Source organism: Cynocephalus volans, chromosome 1 (assembly GCF_027409185.1).
Source record: "Cynocephalus volans isolate mCynVol1 chromosome 1, mCynVol1.pri, whole genome shotgun sequence".
NCBI classification, from domain to species: Eukaryota; Metazoa; Chordata; class Mammalia; order Dermoptera; family Cynocephalidae; genus Cynocephalus; species Cynocephalus volans.
In genome coordinates, this window is record NC_084460.1 from 82,487,995 (window position 1) to 82,510,255 (window position 22,261).

The 22,261-nt window shown below is 36.2% G+C and overlaps 1 protein-coding gene across 1 annotated transcript in view; it reads left to right on the forward strand.

Annotated features, from left to right (window-relative positions):
* The window catches only part of TIPARP (TCDD inducible poly(ADP-ribose) polymerase), a 28,833-nt gene that overhangs the window by 946 nt on the left and 5,626 nt on the right, over positions 1–22,261 (forward strand). Inside the window, exons 2-4 of the mRNA XM_063113902.1 lie at positions 2,045–3,002; positions 18,087–18,255; positions 19,627–19,787. Coding sequence (XP_062969972.1) covers positions 2,086–3,002; positions 18,087–18,255; positions 19,627–19,787 — 1,247 coding nt within the window. The 5' untranslated portion in view covers positions 2,045–2,085. The remainder of the gene's footprint in view (positions 1–2,044; positions 3,003–18,086; positions 18,256–19,626; positions 19,788–22,261) is intronic.

Below are 22,261 nucleotides of genomic sequence, written 5' to 3' on the forward strand. Positions count from 1 at the left end.
GGCGCCTCAGCCCGGGGTCCGGAGCCGCGCAAGCCGCCGCCGCGGCCGGCAGGAGGCGTCGCTCGGACCCCGGCTCGGCGCAGGGTGTCGCGCGGCGGCGGGCGGGCAGTGTGGAGCCGGCGGTTTCCACGGAGGGTGCGATCGGAGGAGAGTGCCGGAGAACCCGGGCGTCACGAGGTGAGGGTGGCGCGGTGGGTTGCCTTCAGCAGTGGACCGGAGGAAGTGTCCTTCCGATCTTTAGTTTTCTCTCCTGCACACTAATTGAGGAACTAGGTTCTAGTGGCTTCCTCACTCTAGTTACTACTCCCCAGTTTTGTTTCCGAGTTTGACGAAGGGTAATAATAGGAAAAGTGTGTGTGTGTGTGTGTGTGTGCGTGCGCGCGCGCACACGTATAAATAACATTGGCTTAGTGTCTGATTTGCCTTGACTGGGTGTGATAGGAGTGGTTAGTGTGTGTGCGTGGGGGAAGGCACAAGCCGGTTTGGTGTGGTGGAGAGGGAATACCACAATCTGTGCCAATTGTGCCTTGAGGCAAGAGCACCGAATGATGAATAATAACGCCTGGCTTGGCTGCTTTCCAGTTGATTTATGTCTCATGTCAGATCCTTCCTTCTTGGTGAAGCTTTCCCTAACAATGCCAGCTCACGCTGAACTCTTTTTCTACCTTTTCCTTTTGTACTTATCATGTACACTAACACTGTTATATACTATGCTTTGTATTTTACTTTTCTGTTTGATCATTATTCACTTTTTACACAGATTTATGACTCTCCAATTGGATCTTTAATCCTCTTTTCTTCCTAGGGACCCAATTTTATCTTTCTTTTTTTGTTGACCCATAAACAACAAAGGACTAAGCATTTAATGTGTGCCTTTTCTTCAGTAATTCAGGCAACAAAATATTTATGGAACACCGACTGTGAGATTGTGTTAGGCACTGTACTGGGCACCTAGGATGAATACTTGATTAGGTTGTGGGCCCTTGCATCAAAAAGCTCTTTCAGTCTGTTGGACGAGAGAGGATTGATTGCTCATCATCTTCCCTTTCTCACCTGGCACAATCTCAGTAGATATTTTAAAGTTTCATTTTTTTTCAAGGGGTTTGATTCTTGGAACAAAGTACTTTTTAAATCTTTCAGTAATTCATTAGAGACCTGAAGTTTGGTGTGTGTTTTATAGTCTTGTGTTATTTTTTCTGTAATATGCCTTTGTTTGCCTTTTAAAAAATGCATATATGTAACATTTCTAAAGACAAGGGCCCTTTCTGTGTTGTGAAGCTGTGTTTGGTTTCTAACACAGTGTGCTGTGGTGGTTGCTGATTTGGCCTCTGTTGCTAAACACACCCTGATATTTGTTCAGTAGTGGTAATGATTTTTGAGGATTGCAAAAGTAGACCCTTAACATTCCTGAAGAATGTACTGGAACTTTCTGAATATAGAAATGCTTAACAGACCCTTGGCTTTTTCCCATATAACATTTCATTTGAGAGCCCCCGTTTCCTGTATATATCCTTATAACCCACATTCACTCACTATTTAACTTTGAAGTTTATTCTTTATTTGATGAACCTTTTTTTTCCCCCACAAAGGAACTAAGTTTTTGTCAACTCATGAAATAGGTGATACATAAACAGCTGTGAAGAGAACCACAAGCTGAGTGGAGATGTGGTTTCCCTGCTGTCATCATCTAGTCACAGTTATTTCTACCTCCCATTTTCCACCCCACTCTAGCCTTACAGTAAAAATTCATACCCCAGCAGAATTACAAACTGTTGTATATTAAGTTTACAAGTAAATGCCAAAGGTCTATTGAAAGACACATTCTTTCTCCTCCTTTTATCTGCTGTATAGGCTTTTGAATAGCCTTGACTACTTTGGAGCATTGATTTCTCAATAAAATTTAAAATTGACCTGTAAAGACTAAACATAGTACAAGAGGAGTGATTTCGGGGACTCAGTCACAGACTAAAACAAAGCATTTTAATGAATAAATGGGATCCAGTTGTCATTTTGTAAATGATCATCTTCCTTCCTTTCCTGGTAGGATTTTTAGACTCTGAGGAACAATTGGAGCTAATCTACATCATGGAAATAGAAACCACTGAACCTGAGCCAGACTGTGTAGTGCAGCCTCCTTCTCCTGATGACTTTTCCTGCCAAATGAGATTGTCTGAAAAGATTACTCCATTGAAGACTTGTTTTAAGAAGAAGCAGGATCAGAAGAGATTGGGAACTGGAACCCTGAGGTCTTTGAGGCCAATATTAAACACTTTGCTAGAATCTGGCTCACTTGATGGGGTTTTTAGATCTAGAAACCAGAGTGCAGATGAGAACAACTTACATGAACCTATGGTGAAAAAAACCCTGGAAATCAATCCATCGTGCCCACCAACAGAAAACAATATGTCTGTCCTGATTCCTGATGGTACAAATGTCAGGGGCCAAATACCAGAGGCCCATCCTTCCACCGATGCTCCAGAACAAGTGGTTCCAATCCAGGATCACAGTTTTCCACCAGAAACCATCAGCGGGACAGTGGCAGATTCCACAGCAAGGCACTTCCAGGCTGACCTTTTGCACCCGGTTTCAAGTGATGTTCCTACTAGTCCTGACTGCATAGACAAAGTCATGGATTATGTTCCAGGGGTTTTCCAAAACAACAATTTTACAATCCAGTACATTTTGGACACCAGTGATAAGTTGAGTACTGAGCTGTTCCAGGACAAAAGTGAAGAGGCCTCCCTTGACCTTGTGTTTGAGCTGGTTAACCAACTACAGTACCATACTCACCAAGAGAATGGAATTGAAATTTGCATGGACTTTCTGCAAGGCACTTGTATTTATGGAAGGGATTGTTTGAAGCACCATACAGTCTTGTCATATCATTGGCAGGTCAAGAGGACAACTACTCAAAAATGGCAGAGTGTATCCAACGATTCCCAGGAGCACTTGGAAAGATTTTACTGTAACCCAGAAAATGATAGAATGAGAATGAAGTATGGGTATGTATTTATAACAACTTGTAAAACTGTTGTTAAATGCTATAGAGTAGGGAAAGAGGCTAAAAGCTTAATTGGGTGGTTTCTTTCAGTAGTAACAGGTTTTATTCTTTTTCTCACTGTCTCTCTTTTGGCTTCAATGCTATCCTGATTTTTCATGGTAGTTGAATGTGGGCTATTTACCTAACAGACAATGAAGATTTTATGATTTGAACAATTGAGTTGTCACTCTGTTCAGTATGCATGTAACTGAGAAGTTGCACATGCACTGAATGTTGTGAATCAAATATTTTAATCATACAGGAGAGCTTGCTTTGCTTTTGAAAGTGCATGGTGAATCTTATTATAAATGAATACCTAATTTATCTAATTTTAAAGTTCTGCATATTGAGTAGCTGCTATTTTTTTTAAAGGAAAATACTATTGTTTGGAGATTTTTGTGGCCCTCTTTATTTTAAATGGTATAAACCCTTTTTCTGTGAATGATTCAGAAGTTCATCCCATACTTCTGAATCATGCCCAAACACATTAAATCTCTCTTATTAGTTTCCTTGAAGCTTTTTGCCATTAAGTTTATCTTATAGGTAACATAAATTGTTCCACAGTTCAGGGTATTTTTTAAAACCTGGAAGAGTCTTGCAACAGTGCGTGAAGGGAGGATTTATGTCAATGCATATGTTTATCATTACATATAAAATGATTATCCTCGAGTTTTGATTTTCTTAGTATGGCTGTCTAAGCAATACTCATTGACAGCAAACTGATATTTCCCTATATGGATTCTTCTTTAATTGAACTTTAAAATGAAGAAAATGATAGGCACTGCATGTGAAGTTGCTAGTGCAAAAATGGCTGTATAAATAAGCATTAGTCTTTGTATTTCTAAGTTGTTTCTCCTGTAGTATAGAAGGAGTTAAAATGTGTGATGTTAATAGCTATTTGTGTATGGCAAAGTGTAGGGATTAACTTTTAGATAGGGGAGAAGAGCCCTTCTGTGCATGCTACATGACTTGGGAGACCATTCTGTGAACCTGGCAGCTTCACAGGTAATAAATGACCTGGTATAATAATACTGAGAGGCATGACCCGTGGGGGGTGGGGAATGCACTGAGTATTCCATTCCAGAAGTCCAGGAGAAAAACTTCCTTGAGAGTCATCCTTGTTCACAGATAAGTTAGTTTACACTACCCAAGTGTCTGGAGAATCAGTGAATAGTGGTGGTAAACTGTTTCCAAGTTTCTAAACTTCTCTTGCTCCCATTTAGTATTGTGTGAATGATGTTCTTTTAGCAGTTTAATTATCATGAGATTAGAACTTTGCATCTTGTGTTTCAAAAGAGAAATGTGGAACAAGATGAGAAATGGTACAAGGATCAAGTTCAGAGATTATATGGTAGACACATTGCGATAAAAGTAAAATACCAAGAATGTAGTTTTCCTGACTATAAGTATATTATCTTGATAATATTATGTTTTCAAGATTCTACCTTGGTTGGGTAGCAAGAGTCTTACAATAAAGCTGAGTACTTTTGACTTTTTTTTTAAGCCAGCATTGGAAGAGAGAAAAATATTTGCATTTTATCCTAAAAATCTTTTTAATAAGGAATTGTCCAAAATCTCTGTTGCCCATGACCTAGCAATTCTAATTGCGATGTCAAGGGTAATTAATTTTATATGCTCTCAAAGCCACTCTAATCCTTCCATCTCCAGGTTGCAAAACTGCAGAACAGTGACCTCCCACTTCACTCTTATGAAGCAAATTTCCAGTCTGCTGTGTACTTCAGCATCTTGGTACATTAAGTTTCTATCTGTTTGAATTGGTCAGGAAAAAACTAGCAGAATTATTGTCCAACACATTACATTCTGTTACCATGGGCAAGACAAGACAATCATTTTGATCCCAGAAAATCCAGGAACTCTTGGGTCAGCAGCATATTGGACATTTTATTTTTTGGTAAGATTATTTTGCTGAAGAACAGAGACATAGATATAGGCCCATAAGCATGTATTGTTGGATCAGTAATAAAGTAGTTGAGGTGGATGCTTGATTTCCAAATCAGTTTTAAGGAAGTAAATTAGTGTTTATATGACACTTGGGAGAGGAAAAGTATTAGTGAAGTGTTGTTATTATTTTTATTATTATTACTGCTATTGCTGCTACTATATTGTTAGTGCCAATAAGTGGTGCTGCCCTGATAAAGTAGCAAAAGTATTAACTGTTAATTAGTAGTAATAATTAGTAAAGTGAAGTTCTCTGTGGACTCCAGGAAGAAACGTAAGATTGTAGATAGCTAAGTGTCAAAAATTAGACTTTTGGGAAGTTGACCTGTGGTCATTGAAACCTGGTTTTCCTTGTATTCCAAAGCGATGTTGTGTTTCCTGGCAACAAGATGCAGATAACGGCATGTTGAGCCTTGCTGAGAGATTCACAAACAAGCTGGAGCAGCCCAGGTTCACATGGTTACCACATTATTTGGCTAAAGCTATTAATCTCTGTGGTCAGGCCTGTAAAGCTGGTCTATCTGTGCAGATTACACATAACCAGGAAGTGCGTGTTCAGCTGTGTACATGTCCAAGTCGGTCCTAGCAATCTTTGGATTCAGGAACAATGAATGGCAGTTATTTATCCCACTTATTTTCAGTAGTTTATATGACTTGGTAAATCGTTTTTATATATTATATCCATAATATTTTCATTGTGTGGAACTTGGGGAAAGTTCATAGTTCTTTGTCTCTAGCAGGGACAAAAGTTCATAGTTTCAAACTGCAGGTAAAATTATTTTGCTTTGCAAATGTATTGCATTTAATATCTAAATTAATCTAAATTAGATATGTAGTGTTTATTTTGTTCTTAGGAATGAAATTGGAAAGGAAGTTGAGCTAGATAAGTTCACAGGTCTCTTTCAACTCTTTAGTCAAGATTCTTAGATCCTAAAAAACATTTTAAAGAGATTTCAATAATAAATGCTGTTTGGTTCAGTGTAATGAAATTATAATATAATCCCACTTTGCTTTCTCACTCTGCTTTTGTACATCTACAGATGTTTATTACCAACATCAACTGGAAACCAGTTCTATGGATGAACTTCCCAGATTTAGATGCTGAGGCTTCTTTTGCACACGGGATGGGCCTTGGAAGATTTCCAAATTCCAAATATGCAGTTGAGAAAACAGCATTGAATGTTATGCTTTTGATTAAGAAAACAGTCTCTAACAGTTTAGGCACTCATCCTCAGTAGATGATACTGGATGGCAGAACTAAGCAGTTTTAGCAGAGCCTTGCTAACTGGGTAGAATACTATTGTGGATAATTGAAATTGTGGAGGCTCTGCAAATCTCTTTAGCTACCGATCACCATTGGTTTCACATTATATTTATTTTAAAGTGTGCTGTAATAGTCTTCTAGTTATTGCCACCACCAAGAAGAGATGTAATACAAACCTTATTTTGGAGGTTACAAGCAGGTAAAAATATGATTAGTGATTATTTCTAATTCTGAATTTATTGAAAGAGGATGGAGGTGAAGAAGAAAGGTGCAACCCCGAATCCATGGTTGATTTTTCCCAGAGGACAGTGTTCTTTTCTCTTCTTTTGGAATTAATGCTTATTGATAAAAGAGGGAGTTTTAGTAAGATTATTGATGTTTTAGTAAGATTAATGAGTGTGTTGTCATAATCTTAGTTGCTGAGCAATTTTGATCGCTACTTGCTCTTAGAAGTCTTTTTCTTTTTAAATCTGTCCAAGAGGCAGTACCATTAGGTGACTTCACAGAAACTTTGTGTAAGAAGACAAGGAGAAATGATAATAAAAAGCTTATATATGACTTGCAGAGTGAATTATCTAATAGAGCAAGCTCCTGACTGAACTCTAGTAGAATAGTTAAATTAGCCAAGTTGGCTATGGCCTGCACAGCTGTGATGATGTATGAACTAACTCATTATGTGTTATTGATAACACTGGAGAGAGGAGAACAGCTGAAACTTACTATGCCTTGTGACTTTTTGGTATTTCTTGAATATACACAGCTGGATGAGTTTGAATTTATTTTAAAAATTCCTGCCTGAGAGAGAGCGAGCTCCATAAGCAAGAACTGTGTTTGAAGTGACTTTCAGAATGTGCGCCTTGTGCTTTAGGATAAAGCAATCCAATGAATTATTTTTTGTATCTCTTTATGCCACTATTTACATATGAAATAAAACTAATTGGCTTCTATCTGTACTATAATCCAGAGGAGTTACTGGGTCTGTGTAGAGCTATCATGGGAATCAGTAGCAATCATTCATTTATTCCTTTTCTGGTTTTTCATCAATAAGCAGATTAGACTTTTTGAAGCAGCTGTCACCTGGCTTCAGGTTGGGGTCAGTCTTTTCCTGATGTATTTAGGTAACGAAAATGAACCTTGCGAAAGACAAAGTTGATAACTTTTAAATCAGACAGTTGGAGGAAATAGCTTATAAGGTTGCATGATATATTAAACATTTTATCACTGAGTTGAATCCAAAGATTTTACTTTTTATTGTAAATAAGAAAGAAAGGAATAGTAGAAACTCCATTCAGCATTTAAAACTTCATTCTGTACACAGTGGGTATGCACTGATTCTGTGTCCCTATAAATCTACTTCCTACTGTTACACTAGAATTTCTAGATTCGAGATTTACATTCTATCATAAAGTAAAGGTAAGTTTCATAAATTCTTCTGTGTTTTGTAATCATCGTTAGTGATCCTCAGTTTTATTCTGGGTTTGGGAGCTGTTTCTAAATGGCAAAGCAGTATGTAGCCCATACAAACCTTGACTACTCAAGGAATGCTACTAAAATCCAGCCATTTGAGATTATGACTATTTTCCTATGACTTCTTTTCTTATTTCCTAATTTGAGACCACCAAATTCTGCATCCTTTGGCTGATGGTGATGATTCTGTATTGCATTTAAATTAGGAACTCAGGTCCTCTTAACCTAGGTCAACAACCTTTAATAATTACCCATCTCCTATTTGTGAGTTACAATTGCCTCTTTGTGGAAGGAAAACTAAGTACTTGTGTTATTGCTTTTGCAAAGAAAAAAATATTTTGTAAAATTTATTTTACAAGATGACTATTCTGGCACAACTTTCTGTAAGGCTGGTTCAAATTGAACACTGGTAAGTTTGGAAAGAAACTCAGTAAAAGTAGTAGAATTTCTCTTTTATAGTAACTAAGTCTTAAGATAAAGTGAGTGCAAGTGGTTTTATATCTTTGAAAGACACCAGAGAGCGCTGAAGGTTGAGCCATTTTCTGTTTCATTCTGGGTTTGAAATTGTTAGGTAATAGCCTAAGATCTTGAGTTGAACTGTACTTTGCAAAACCATAAACACAAACTGTGCAGAGGAATAAAAATATTTCTAAAGCTCACCATTTCTAGGAGCAAACAAGCCACATTTTAGATATGAAGGAATTTCTTTAACGAAGCCAAATATTTTTTATTATTATTTTTATAGACTATTTATGGCAGTGCTTTCCAGGAACCAGGAATTATAGTGCACACAGACTCACCCCTATTTGAAATTTCTTCCTGCAAGTGTTAAACCTAATCCGTATCAATCCTTGGACACAATAACTGGAAACCTCAAATTGTTAGTATACATAATTCTTTGTTAAGGGAATTTGAAATTATAAGTGGTAGCTTTTGAAATACATTTTGAAATTTTCAGATTAAGGATTTTATGTAAAAGAAATTTTACTTATTCAGCTTGGTATTTTGTGAATGTTTATATTTGATTTGCAAAGGACAGTATTGCAGATGAGCTAAATATAACCAATTCTATGATCAGGAATTCAAAGTTTAGAAGTTGATGATATTAATAAACTTGTAATTGTGTGGGAAACTTCCAATTTTCCTTGCTAACCTAGCCTGTTAATGTTGCTAAGACAAGCATGGAAGAACGTTAACTAAGCATTCCTATTTTCTGTTTCCATATAACAAAATAAGTATGTCTCCTTGATCCTTCTCTGCTCTATGCTGTTTACTTACTGGTAACACCCACTTGACCAGTAAAGAACTTTTGCATGGTCATCACAATGAAAGGATAAGCTATTACAAGAATGAGAATGTTAGAGTGACTGTTCCCTTTTACATTCTACAGAAACCAGTGACTTTCGAGTATGCATACCACAAAAAGTTGTGTTAGAAGTGTATTAGAACCTCCCATGACTAAGCTGTCAGAAAAAGAGTTCAGTAAATTTGTAAGCTTTATGCAAATGGAAGTCTTATGTTTTGATGCTGTTGCTTCTGAGCATAAGGAAGGATTTGTGAGTAGTCTTATGTTGAAACATAGCATTTCTCATAATGATTGGAAAATATGTTTAGGCTACATTTACAGGAATTTCTCTTTATTACATTCACTTTTTTTCTTTTTGGATTAAGGGATTCTTAAACTGTTCTTTCTTATTTGACATATAGCCATAGAGTTTGGGTGAGCTTCTTTGCTTCAAATTTTTACCAGCACTGAATAGACAGTGGAGAATGGCAGGGGTGGAGGCCCAGGGGTGAACTTTTCTTGCAGTAGTGCATGTGCTTTCAGAATCTTGCCTACACCCTGTGAAATTCACAGTTCCTGCAGCTGATCATGGTGTAGGGAGGGCAAACAGCACAAAATACTCTAAATGATTTCCTGCTGTGGTTGGTCTTTTGGTTTCTGACTGTCACCTGGCTTAGCTCTTTCATTTCCAGGCATTGAGAGAATAAAAATAAGCACAGGAGAAATACTGGCTTTGCCTTCCAGGGTTTAATTACTCATCCTAATAAAAGAAAGACATCCTTGAATCCCAGAAGAGTATGTGAAACGGAACTTTGCATGCATACTCTTTGACGTTTGGATTATCCAAATGCTGCCTGACATCAGAAGCATTGTGTAAAGTGTTCTACAATTAATTAGTCACAAAAAAAATAATTTAGACTGTCTCAACTAATCGATAACATAGAATCTCTGAGAAACTATACAAACTTGGCTTTATATATTCCCTACCCCCCAGAAAAAGTTACTGATACAAGGCCATGTTGAAAGATTTTGTGATCACAGTTTACAAAAGCTAGACAGTAAAAAAAATTATCTCCTAATATCTTTTTAGTAGGAAGTTTTTTTTCATAATTTTGTTTAAAGAACTATCAGTTATGAATTCTGTATACAGTTTGTAAATATTCAAATCATTAGTCTCCTGAAAGCTGTTAGCTTCCTCATCTCTCGATTTTTAGCACCCAATACATAAGCTGTCAGTGAGTATATGTCTATTCTTTTCGTTGATCAGTTAGTTTATCTGGATTTAATGGAGAAAATGACAAGGCTAAATAAGAGAAAATTCTGAATAAAAAGGTTTTTAAAGGAGTCATTTATAGTTTAAAAGTTAAACCAGAAATAAATTAATTAATTATATTTTATTAGAGGTTATTAGAAGTTAAGTTTTATTTATAATTAATATTATATTTAAATGAGTTTCTATTTGTTTGAGGTTATTTGAAAACAACTTATTTTAAATCAATATTATTTACATTTAGTATTAATTTTATGTTTATGTAGAAAAGTTTTATAAACAGATTTATTTCAGCCCTCTTTAAATGCTGTCAAAATCTGTATCCAAAAATTTAATTAACCAGTATTTGTGCCTTGAATACATGGAAGACCTTTTTTTGTCTTCTCTGAGGTAAGATAGAAACCTGTTTTTCAAAACATTTCACCTAACAGGATATTTACTTATTTTCATAAAAATCGATAACTAATAATTTAAGGTAATATAAGGTGGCATGATATATAACTTTTAAAAGTTAGTCAGTGGTTTCTATCCCAGCTGTTCTCATAGAAATTAAGTTTCTCTTCCTCATCAGGCCATGATTGAGAAATATGTGTCACTTACAGTTACTTTCTGCAAATCTCAGGACATATAACTGGACTCGGATCGAAGTTAAGGCTGTATGACATTTCTGGTATCATCAGGGTGTGAAATTTAATCCCATGCCTCTGTAAATAGATAGCGATGAGGTCTTCTGATCTCATAGGTGTAATTTTTATTTAGGAAAGATTTTAGACTTATCCAAATCTTACTAGAAAGTTTGTGTGTGTGTGTTTGTGTTCTTTGTTTTGATCTATAGCTATGTAATAATAATAAAAGCTAGCATAACAATATTTTAGTAGGTTCTTTTTCTTGAGTATTGTAATTTGCTTTTAGTGGTTGCATGGAGAGGGGAGACTTCAGTGTATGACATTATTTATTGGGGGTTTAGCAAACATTTAGATGTACTCTGGCCATGTTTTAGTATCAAAGCTTTTTGAGAATAAGCTATGTTATGTGTTTATCTCGCTCCCCACATGCTTTTGGAGAATATACAATTACAAAAGCTTAAAAACAGGATATCTTTTCATTTGGGAAACTTACCTGCCTCCCTTTCCTCTTCTACTCTTATCCTTTCTTTTCCATTTCACTGTGTTCACTTCTAGAATGACTTTAAGACTACAGATTAGATGTCTAACAATTTGTAAATCAGACATGGGGTTTGGCACTCAGAAAAATGTGATTCAAGATAGAGTCCCACTCACTAACTTGCTACCTTCTCAGAAATTCACCTGTTTCTAAGACATCCCAGGAAAGACCAAGGGAACAGCACACACTGTCAGAATTTTGCCTAGTGATCACTTAAGAGTTGGTTCCGAGAAATGCATTATATCTTTAAGCGGGGAACACTTTTACCCACCCAGAAATATTTGAGGTCTTTAGAACCATTAGATCCATAAAGTTTTATGTTAATAGTTTTAAAGAGTGATCTTAGCCTTAGCGGTCGTGCTTAGATTAGGTTAGGGTCTCCTTAGAGGTAGGCAAATTTGATTCAGAGTCAACATTTGGTTTTTAGTCTGCCTATAACTCCTGAGGACCATATGCATAATAATGTAAACTAATTTTGATTAGTGGTTATATCTGTGTCCGCAGCTACTTTGGCTACAAAGGGGAAGATCTAGTTGTTACCAATAACCAATGTTATAGTGTGGAAATTAAGTATAGAATTTTAACCTCTGGTGAATATTGTAAGATGTTGCTTTGGATGTAAGCATTTACAAACAAGTTTTACTGCCTCCACCAACAGCTTTGTGCTATTTATTTGAAGCAGTGTTAGCAAAAATCTTAATTAGTAACAGAATATATGACACTGTGCTTCTAAAGCAGAACTTTACATAGTACCTAATTCTCTAAAGTTTAATAACTACATTGCTTTCACAAAATATGTTGGTATTATGTATGCCATGGCTTTGATTCTCATCACCTTGTAACATATTTGAGGGATGTATAAGCTGCCAGATATTCCAGCATTACCAAATGAGGTCCTGGATACCTGAGGTCAGGTATCAAAAGCCAGCTATATTTTGTGCGCCTGTGAAATTTCTTTAGCAGCAGCAAACGTGCCCCATCTGTCAGGCCTGTCTCAAGCCAGCAGCAGAAGAGCCTAAATACTCTCCAAACTGCATTTAATCTTTATCCTTCTATTATTATGACCCTCAGTTTGGGGAGACATTTTCACTTTACATCATAGTAATAAACAGGCCTACCAATTGTGATTGTTTAATCTAGTTGATTAGGTTGGGTGTTAATTAATTTGAGGTCACAGGTTTATCCTTATAGAAACCAGTTTACTCTTAGTTTCCAAAGTCTAACGTGGCTAAAACTATACAGAGTACAGTTTAGAAAACTTTTATACTTAACCTTTGCTAAAGTCTAAGTTCTATATTTTATTTACATTATCTTTCCACTTAAACATGTTTCACCTCTTATAATTCCTGTCTCATTCAATGGTACCATTATCCAGTCACTTAGGTCAGAAACATGTATACATCCTAGACACTTTTCACTCCCTTCTGCCCCACATGTAATAATTGTTCATGCAATTAGATCTTAACTCTTAAGTACTTCTCAAATTATCCCTACTGTTGTCTTCTTAGTTGTATGTCATCATTTGTTTTGTGCAGTTCTACTAGCTATAGATGGCTAAGCATAGAATAATAAATATTAATAAAAATGCTAATATTTAGCAATAAGTACCTCTTCACTCTTCCCCCACCATCCCTTGCCAAAAATAATCAGTCCTCTATACCACTACTGTCGGAGTGACTTTCATACAGTAAAGGCAAGTCTGGACCTTGTTGAAAATCCACCAGGGATTCCTATTGCCCACAGAATCAAGTCCTAACCTTTTAACACAGCATACAAAGTTCTTTATTATCTGGCCCCAGCTAACCTATCCAGTCCAGTCTTATCTCTTATCATCTCCCTTTCACTCAGATACACCCTGACCTCCCACATGAACTGCATGTGCTTCTCCTGCACTTTCCTCTTGCTTTGCTTGGTTAACTTCTCCACGTCAGCCACTCTGTGGTGTCCTGGCTCCCATTGTCTGCATGGTGGCTGGCTGGACTTGGCCCACATTTTATCCACTCTGGGACACCTCCCTTGACCATCTTTCCCCACAGACGTAGGCCATCAGCTTCTGAGTTGTTCCTGGACCACCCTGGTGCCACATTTCACACTCTTCCACAGGGTTTGCCTTCCCCACTAGGCTGGTGCTCTGTGGCATTTGCCTTTTTCATCTTATCCCTAATGCACAGCCCAGTACCTGAGCAATTTGTCTATTTAAGATTATTTATTTATTTTAATTGTCACATTTCCTTCTTGGTTACAAACACTTTATAAGTAGAGAAATTACCTAAAATATTTATACTCTTTTCTGAGCTCTCAAATGCATAAACCTAAGAACTAAGAAACCATGTTCTTACTAATTTCTGTTTTATTCAGCACATTTTTTTTATTGTTGTTTTGGTTTTCATTCCAGCTCTGTTTATCATATCATTCACGTCATAGGCCCTTTTTACTTTCTTTTTAGTATCTGTAATATACTAAGATATTAGTGTATTTGTGATATAGAAGAAATGATGTGTGGGACATACTTTCTTTTTTTTTTTTTTTTAAAGATGACCGGTAAGGGGATCTTAACCCTTGACTTGGTGTTGTCAGCACCACGCTCACCCAATGAGCGAACCGGCCATCCCTATATGGGATCCGAACCCGGGGCCTTGGTATTATCAGCACCGCACTCTCCCGAGTGAGCTATGGGCCGGCCCTGTGGGACATACTTTCTAAGTGTGGGTGTTGGTGCTCTATGCATTGGTAATATATGTCAGAAAATGGCTTAATTGGTATGTGAAGATATTTGTTGAGTAAGAGGAGATCCATTGTTACAAAGCATCTAAATTATGAGAATGGGTGTTCTTTTCAGAATTTTAGATTAATTATGTATCTGGATTCTTAAAGTGGTATGTGTGGTGGTGTGTTTAGTGAAGCATGCAAAAACAGAATTGTTAATTTATCAGCAGTTTAAGTTCATTCTTCCTTTATAACAAATATCAGCAACCTGTTTACAAGATTTTTAAAATTTTTCTGACTCATGATAGGGTTATATCTTAGGTAAAAAATACTGGTTGATTTAGGCATGTGATATATTTAGCAGAATCTAAATTCTAGTGCACAGTGACTATCTTTCATTCTTCTTTCTGGCCATCCCTCAGCAGAGAAGCCCTTAGGCCAGATAGGGCTCTTATCATAAGGATTATTGTACCCTGCTTTTACAAAGATATCTCCCCCAGTCCCTAGCACTCGCTTGCTTAATTTTTACACATACTTTGACAATTTATTCCCATCTGCTCAATACTCTAAATTCCCACCCTTATACCTTACGGCTCTGAGACCCTGGACTTACATCCTCAGCACATGGTCTGACATCTCTCACATTGCCTCTTACACCCTGGTTCACATTTCCTCATTTCTTCGGTACCTCTGTTTGGAAGGTCTCCTTTTCCAAATACCTGCATAATTCCTGTCCCTCAACCTTCTTCCAAGAAGCAAAGTGCTTGGAGAGCGCTTTTTCCTTGTTTTTCCATGTAACTGTTTACTCACCAGTGATATTTCCTACTATTTAAACTGCTCCTAAAATTTTCTCTTACATTGGGCTGGCCCGTGGCTCACTCGGGAGAGTACGGTGCTGATAAAATTTTCTCTTACGGAAAGCTATCTTAGATTGATAAAGTAAAACTTCTTATTTTTCCTCACCTTTCCTGGATTTTTTCTGGATGCCATCTCCTTTCCAGTAAAGTTGCGTGTCTAGTCTTTGTGTTCTCATTCTTTGAATGTACTTGCCACTGATGAATTTAGATAGGAAGATGTACTGCTTCTTTGGTTTTATGTTTTGTTAGTTGAAGCCCCTAGAAGACAGGGATCACATCTGTTTAATTCTTTGTGTATTGCCTAATACAGTCCACCATCACCATTACCACACACAGATGACTCATAACTGCTTTCTGATAATAGGAACAATGGTTTGATAAAGAAGAGTGGTGGATGTTGAACATTTGGCATCCATATTGCACACATTTGTACTGGTGCAGATTGTGTAGAGAAAAAACTCTTGGCTTTGGATTTTTGAAGCATTCCCTGTTTAAGGAAGAGCAGGCGGTAAAATTAATCTTATAAAAAGATAATTTAGGGTCAGCCCATGGCTCACTTGGGAGAATGTGGTGCTGATAATACCAAGGCCACGGGTTCGGATCCCATATAGAGATGGCCGGTTGGTTAGCTCACTGGGTGAGCGTGGTGCTGACAACTCCAAGTCAAGGGTTAAGATCCCCTTACTGGTCATCTTTTATAATAAAAAAAATAAAAATAAAATTAAAAGATAATTTATGTTTTTCAGATTTGTTATTTTGTCTCTATCAAGTCTAAAAAAGCATTTTGGAAATCAAATAGAGCTAAAACAGTACTTTGATACATCAAACTAAAGAACAGTTGATTGTAGTAAATTAGGATTTGTCATAGAAATTTCATAATGCCCAAAAGGCTGAAATGCACAGAGAATGTAGCAAAAGCTGCAGTTTTAGATGTCTTTCTCATGCAAATCATTTTCTATGAAGTCTCAATGACACAGGCTTAAACAGAAATTGCTAGAGTGATGTCCAGAATAAAATCTGTTGTTTAAACAGCAAAAAGCATTAGCTATTTATATTATAATACATGTTAATGTAATGACTGCTGTTCTAAGAACTCCTTAAAGGAAATACAGAGAATTTGTTAATTCTTAATTAGGAACGGTTGCTGGGAGATAAGCTTAAAAGGAGGGAAATATGTTTAGAAACTTGAAATAGTCTTAAGAGGGAGAAAGGTTTATCTCTCTTTCCAGTCATAATCTCAGATTCTCCTAAAGTTTAATGAACATTGTTTAAGGCAACTTTATGAAGTTTAATTTAGGCATAGAAGTTTCAGTTTTCAGTTTTTTTAATTTCTTTTTTTAGGATTTCCTAGAAACATTTTTCCTTTTGACTTAAATATTCCCATGTACCATAAAACATTTTAAACAAAACAGTGATTTTAAACTACGTTTTACCACCTTATTCCTATTTCATGCTTAATTAAAATTTTATGTTGTTTTTAAGACCACATCCTACTAGTTAGTACTCTTTCTAAGCAAGAAATTTGTGGGGTTTTTTTTTTTTTTTTTTGGAGAAGATCTTTAGGAATTTTTAAAGGAACATACTACTTTTTACAAGTTATGTGTTTCTTGTCATCATCAATTGGGTATATGATTTGAGTTTTCTTCAAAGAGTAGAATCTGATTAACTTATCGTGAATGTAAGGGTGAAGGGTGAGAAGTTTCTCTGACATTTGCACAGGGATATATTGAGAAATGTTAATAGGTATTCATGGGGAAGGGAAAGCATTGTCATAGGCTTGGAAGGATAGCCCTCATAGTGGTACTTCAGTATATACCTTAGCATATTAAAGGGACTGAGGAAAGCCTGCAGAAAGTAAATTGTTTAACTTTGTGTAACCAAGTATTTTTTGAACATTTGACCACAGAATCCTTTGTGCCCAGAATACCTGTTAACAGTCCTTGAAACAAGTGTTCTAAGAGCAGAGTCTGGAAAATGTTGCACTAACAAAACCATATGTCAATATTAATACTCTTTTCAAAATCCTAATTTGTAGTGAGGAAATAAGTTAATTATTGGGAATATCTGTCCTAACACCTGGATTTCATAAATACCAATCATTCCAAATGCCACTGGATCTGGAGTATTCTGTATGTTGTAGACATCCATTTAGAAATCTGTGGTGGAAATGGTGGAAAGTATGAAGGAATATATTCAGGAACTTAGTTACTGTGCTAATATCTATGATGTTATTTTATGATATTTAATGTTTTATATTTTCTTAGAGAAATCGAGCATTTTACCAGTTACTTAAAATAATAATACAAATGTTTCAAACTAAATGAAGTTCCATTAAAAAGGAAACATGTTTTAATTGGACCACACTTTATAAATTAATTTCTTAAATGAGTCTGATTTATATAGTGGGTTTCCACCCCCAACCCTCAACAGTATGGAGATGCCTGTGAAGTGCTGATGCAGCAGCAGTTAGATCAGATAACAAAATTACAAAAATATTCTTCTAGCAAAACCTCATGATAATCTAGTTTTCTCTTCATGTTTTGCCAACATTTTCCCACCCACATTATTAAAGATAATATTGATGTTGGGTGGATTAGCAGTACCGGCTTCATCTTGGGTCGTTTTATTTTTCCCTTGTCTTTTTTCCTGTTTCATCAATGATATTGTATATTACTGTATCAGCTCAGGTAAATTGATACCTCTGAAAAAAGGGCAGGCTTCACGAGAAATTTTCTTTTCTTTGTCTGGTTTCTATATCAGCTGCATCCTAAAATTGATTCCCTGATTGGCTGAGACAAGGTTTTGGCTCATTCTGCTGTGGTGGAGAGGGTGGAATTATGTTGATTGGTTTAGGCCTGTGGTGCTGTGGAGTTAAATCAATCCTACCATAAATTTTGGTCTTGTTAAGAAAGGGCACATAGGGAATGAATGCTGTGGAAACAACCAATAATGTTCTTTTACTCCAAGAAAGCAAGTTTTGAAAATTCTATATAATAGATATTGTTAATGTCCAATGAGATGTTTAGATATTTTTATTTTGCAAATATATTAAGTTTTTTCTTCCATCTTTTTAGCGGACAAGAATTTTGGGCAGATTTAAATGCCATGAATGTGTATGAAACAACTGAATTTGACCAGCTACGAAGGCTTTCCACACCACCTTCTAGCAGTGTCAACTCTATTTATCACACAGTGTGGAAATTCTTCTGTAGAGACCACTTTGGATGGAGAGAATATCCTGAGGTATTTACAGATTCTTTTTTTAAAACGTACATTTAAATTTTTTTGTCTTTCTCTGTTCTTTTGTTCTTCCTTTTCCACAGTGACTAGGCTGAACTACAAACCATAATCAGTCTTGTTGATATAAGTAAAACTTTTCTCTCTTCATTTCGTATCTGAAAATGTATTTCTTTCCATTAATCTGAAATCCAGAAATAGAATATCACTATTATCAGAGAAATACAGTGTTTTCCCCAGAATTTTATACTTTAGAGGTGAAATACTTAGACCTTGTGCCACTTTTGGTGGTGGTAGTGGTGTTTCTGTGGTCAGGGGTCTGAACCCTTGACCTTGGTATTACAACACCATTCTCTAACCAACACTTTTGAATAGTTTTCATTAGATGAGAACTGGTGTAACTTTTAGCTGTATCTGTCTCCTGGGCTCAAGGAGATTGGATCATGTGTTACATTTAGCATTTCAGAAGCCTAATGGAAACGATCACTCTCAGGTCCCTCGAAGAAATACTTGAAAATGTTTACTGAGCTATTGTCAGGCTAATCGGTTATGTAAAGTTTTATCATATGTGTACATGCATCCTTAGTCTGAGATGGTGAGAATAGCTTGTCAATCACAAAGCAAGGTTTAAAAATGATGGTTTACTTTGTCTCAATGACAATCCTTAGTTAAGTTTAAACACCCTGAAATGGACTTTCATATTCCAGAGATCTGACTTCTTAAATTTGATAAAATTTATTTCCAGCATTACCAAAAGGGAGAACTGACTTATCTACCTGACCTAGGTTTGTTTAAATGGTAATAGCAAAAAAGACAACCTAGCAGGTTAGTTGCTGTAAAACACAATATTGGACTAGAATTGCTGACTCTCTTTTAAGTAATCATTAATATCTATCTTCCAAAGAGAATTAGAAGTCTGTTTAAAATGTATTCTCAAGAATACTTAGAATGTCCCTGTATTTCCCTCAGAGATTTCTCAGGTTCATTACTGAATTGGTTTATTTGAACTTTATACACTATCATCTTTAATTTTTCTTCTGAAAATCCCTTAAGAAATACAAACCAAAAAAATCTCTAGGACATCGTTAAGGCTCAAAATAGAATAGAGTAGTTCCCTGGGCCTCACATGTTTTATAAGGTAGAAATCTATGCTCTTCTGCACAGGGAGCATCTTCCTACTCTGCATCTTTGGGGGGGGGGATCCCACATTTTATAAAGGGAATTAATTTGATTCATTGTATTTTATTGAAATTCCTCTGATGTTGACAGTGAGGTTAATTGTTTTTGCCAGTGAGATAACTACATTTTCATATTGCATAGGGATTGTTTATTAACTTTTTTTAAACTTGCTTTTTTTCTTTGTTTTCTACTCTGTAGTCTGTTATTCGGTTGATTGAAGAAGCAAACTCTAGGGGTCTGAAAGAGGTCCGATTTATGATGTGGAACAACCACTACATCCTTCACAACTCATTCTTCAGGAGAGAGATAAAAAGGAGACCCCTTTTCCGCTCCTGTTTTATACTGCTTCCATATTTACAGTAAGTGTCCAGTGGAAAATCTCACCTTACTTTCATTTTATGTAAATGTGCTACTGAATGCCAGAGAGAAAAAGATTGTAAATTAAAAGACTAACTTGGTTATTACTTGTAGAATGTGAAATTCCAAATTATTCTTTGGATTTAATTCTTCAACAAATTGAGTTCACATAAGCTACACTTAACCCAACACTAAAAGAGTGAGTATCCTATTGGATTTTTTGAACTGAGAAGTAAGATAGGGTTAACATCTTTCCACAATTAAGCATAATTATGTCTGGAATGAGGGACAGAGTTTGCATTTGCGTCCTTCATAAAAGATTGAGGTTTTCATTCCATGAGGGACTACTTACAAGGTGGAACCATTACATGTTACAGGACTGCTTCCCAGTCCAGCTAAGCTGCCAGGGGACGTGGGGAGTCCTACAAGGTGGTGTTCTCCATTCTTCTTCCTAGAATGAATTTGAATGGGAAAAATTCAACTTTCGATTTTACATTCTCATTTGCTAAGGAAGGCACATCTTCCTGTGATGCTCACTAAAATTACCTGTCATACTTACTGAGAATACAGTTTCTTAATAAAAGGTTAAAACTAAACTCACTCTTCTGAATTGTTGATGAGCTGTTTTTCCATTTGCCCTCTCCACATAGCCTACTAGCACACCTTCCTAGATACCAAGAGGCAAGGCACATTACCATTAGTATAGCCATCTTTGAAAGTTAGTATCTGTAAGGAAATCCACTCAGATATACCATTTTTAGAGCCTGATTTTGAAAATGTTACTAGTTTTACTTGATTTTGTGAAGTTGGGAGGTTTAGAGTAATATTAGTTGGTTTCTTCTGCTGATCTTTGAGGCAAAGATACTGTTTTTATATTTCTACTATTTTTATTTCAAGCCACAACTGTTTTCCTCAAATCATGATAGAATCTTAATGATACTAATTCTGAGATTGGAGGCAGGGAGACATTAAAAACAAAATATAAACAAATAAAAATTTCTGAAGTGATCAGTACCAAAAAGAAATTTGTAATAAGGCTGATTTTACAAGTGTTTATTGGCTTGGGTTAAGTGTTTGCTTTCTTCTAAGTCCAAGTGTGAGAAATTTTACCTTATACAGTTTTTTTTTACTGGACCTAATAAAAATGCCATTCTGTGATTTCACTAGCACAGCTGGAGATACTGTCAGCATCCAGTAGTTAGGAACATATTGTCCTGGTGAGACAGTAGAATTCATTAGTGGAACCAGCAGCTTAGCATGCTGAGCCAATCAAGCAAGATGTAGCTTCTGTGTAAGGGTAAGAATGCTCATTTGAGTGCTGCGTTGTTGTGAAAGTTTTAATAGAATTGCAGAAATTGATTTGTTTCAATCTTAAGACAAGTTATTATGGACTCCTTTTTTTCTTTTTAAACTTACGCTTGTTTTATGAAAAGGTATGAGCTATAAAAATAGTATAAGCAGTGGTAGAATTAATACTACAAATATGGCCTTACTATATTTATAATACAGGCTTATAGGAGAACAAAAAAAGTTACTCTACTCCCTCTTCCTTTTTAAAATTTTCTATTTTAATCTTCTTGTCTGTAACAGTGACAATCAGGTATAAAGTAAGAAGTCAGCAAATCAAAGAGATTAGGCAGATACTTCAGTGAGAAAAGAGCAGAGAAACAGCAAGTTCAGCAGGGTAGAATGCATAAACATAGCAATCCTATCTGCCCTAGAGTTTGGGCTGAGGAATAATTAGACTGGCCCAATGGGGAGGAAGAGGAGAAGGATTGGCTCCAAAAAGCAGATTTCAGAGACAATGATCTTAGCCAGGGTAAAAGTATTGTTTTTAAGTGTTATTAAATACAGAGGGTCAAAGAGAAACATAGGTGTCAAAGAGGCCATATTTGTCAGGGAATCAGAGATGTCTAAGAATTGGGAATGCTAGGGGTAGGGTGGGGCTGACTTAAATTCATGAATTTCCTGCAAATTCAGTTGTATTTAAAAGATTTTTTCCTAGAAAGAGGGGGAAAAAAAAGAGTAAAAGATTTTTCCTGCTGCCTTTTAGTGGGGCTGATAAAAAGGAGTTCATTCTTTAATATTCTTAGAATACTTGAGTTGAGGCTGCATAAGGAAACAAATCTTTAGCAGTATGGGGGTTCATTTTTTTCCATTGAAAGGACAGCTGTCCTGTGCAATAACCTTATGGTCATGAGAAGGCCTGATACTGTTTCTTGGACTCCTCCTCTCAAAGGATAAAATGAATTAATCTTTATTTCATCACTGACATTGGGTTAGGAAACATATTTCAGAATGGTAAGGAGTGGGAAGGAGAGTGATGAAAGATGACCTTGGATTCTGAAAAATCTGTTCTTCAGAGGTCCTTGAGTACAAGCTAGATACCCTTCAACTTTGCCTCTCTAGAGAAGGCTGGTGCAGCACTGTGAAGCATGCAGTATGTCATTGAAATACCCATAAGCTAAATACGATT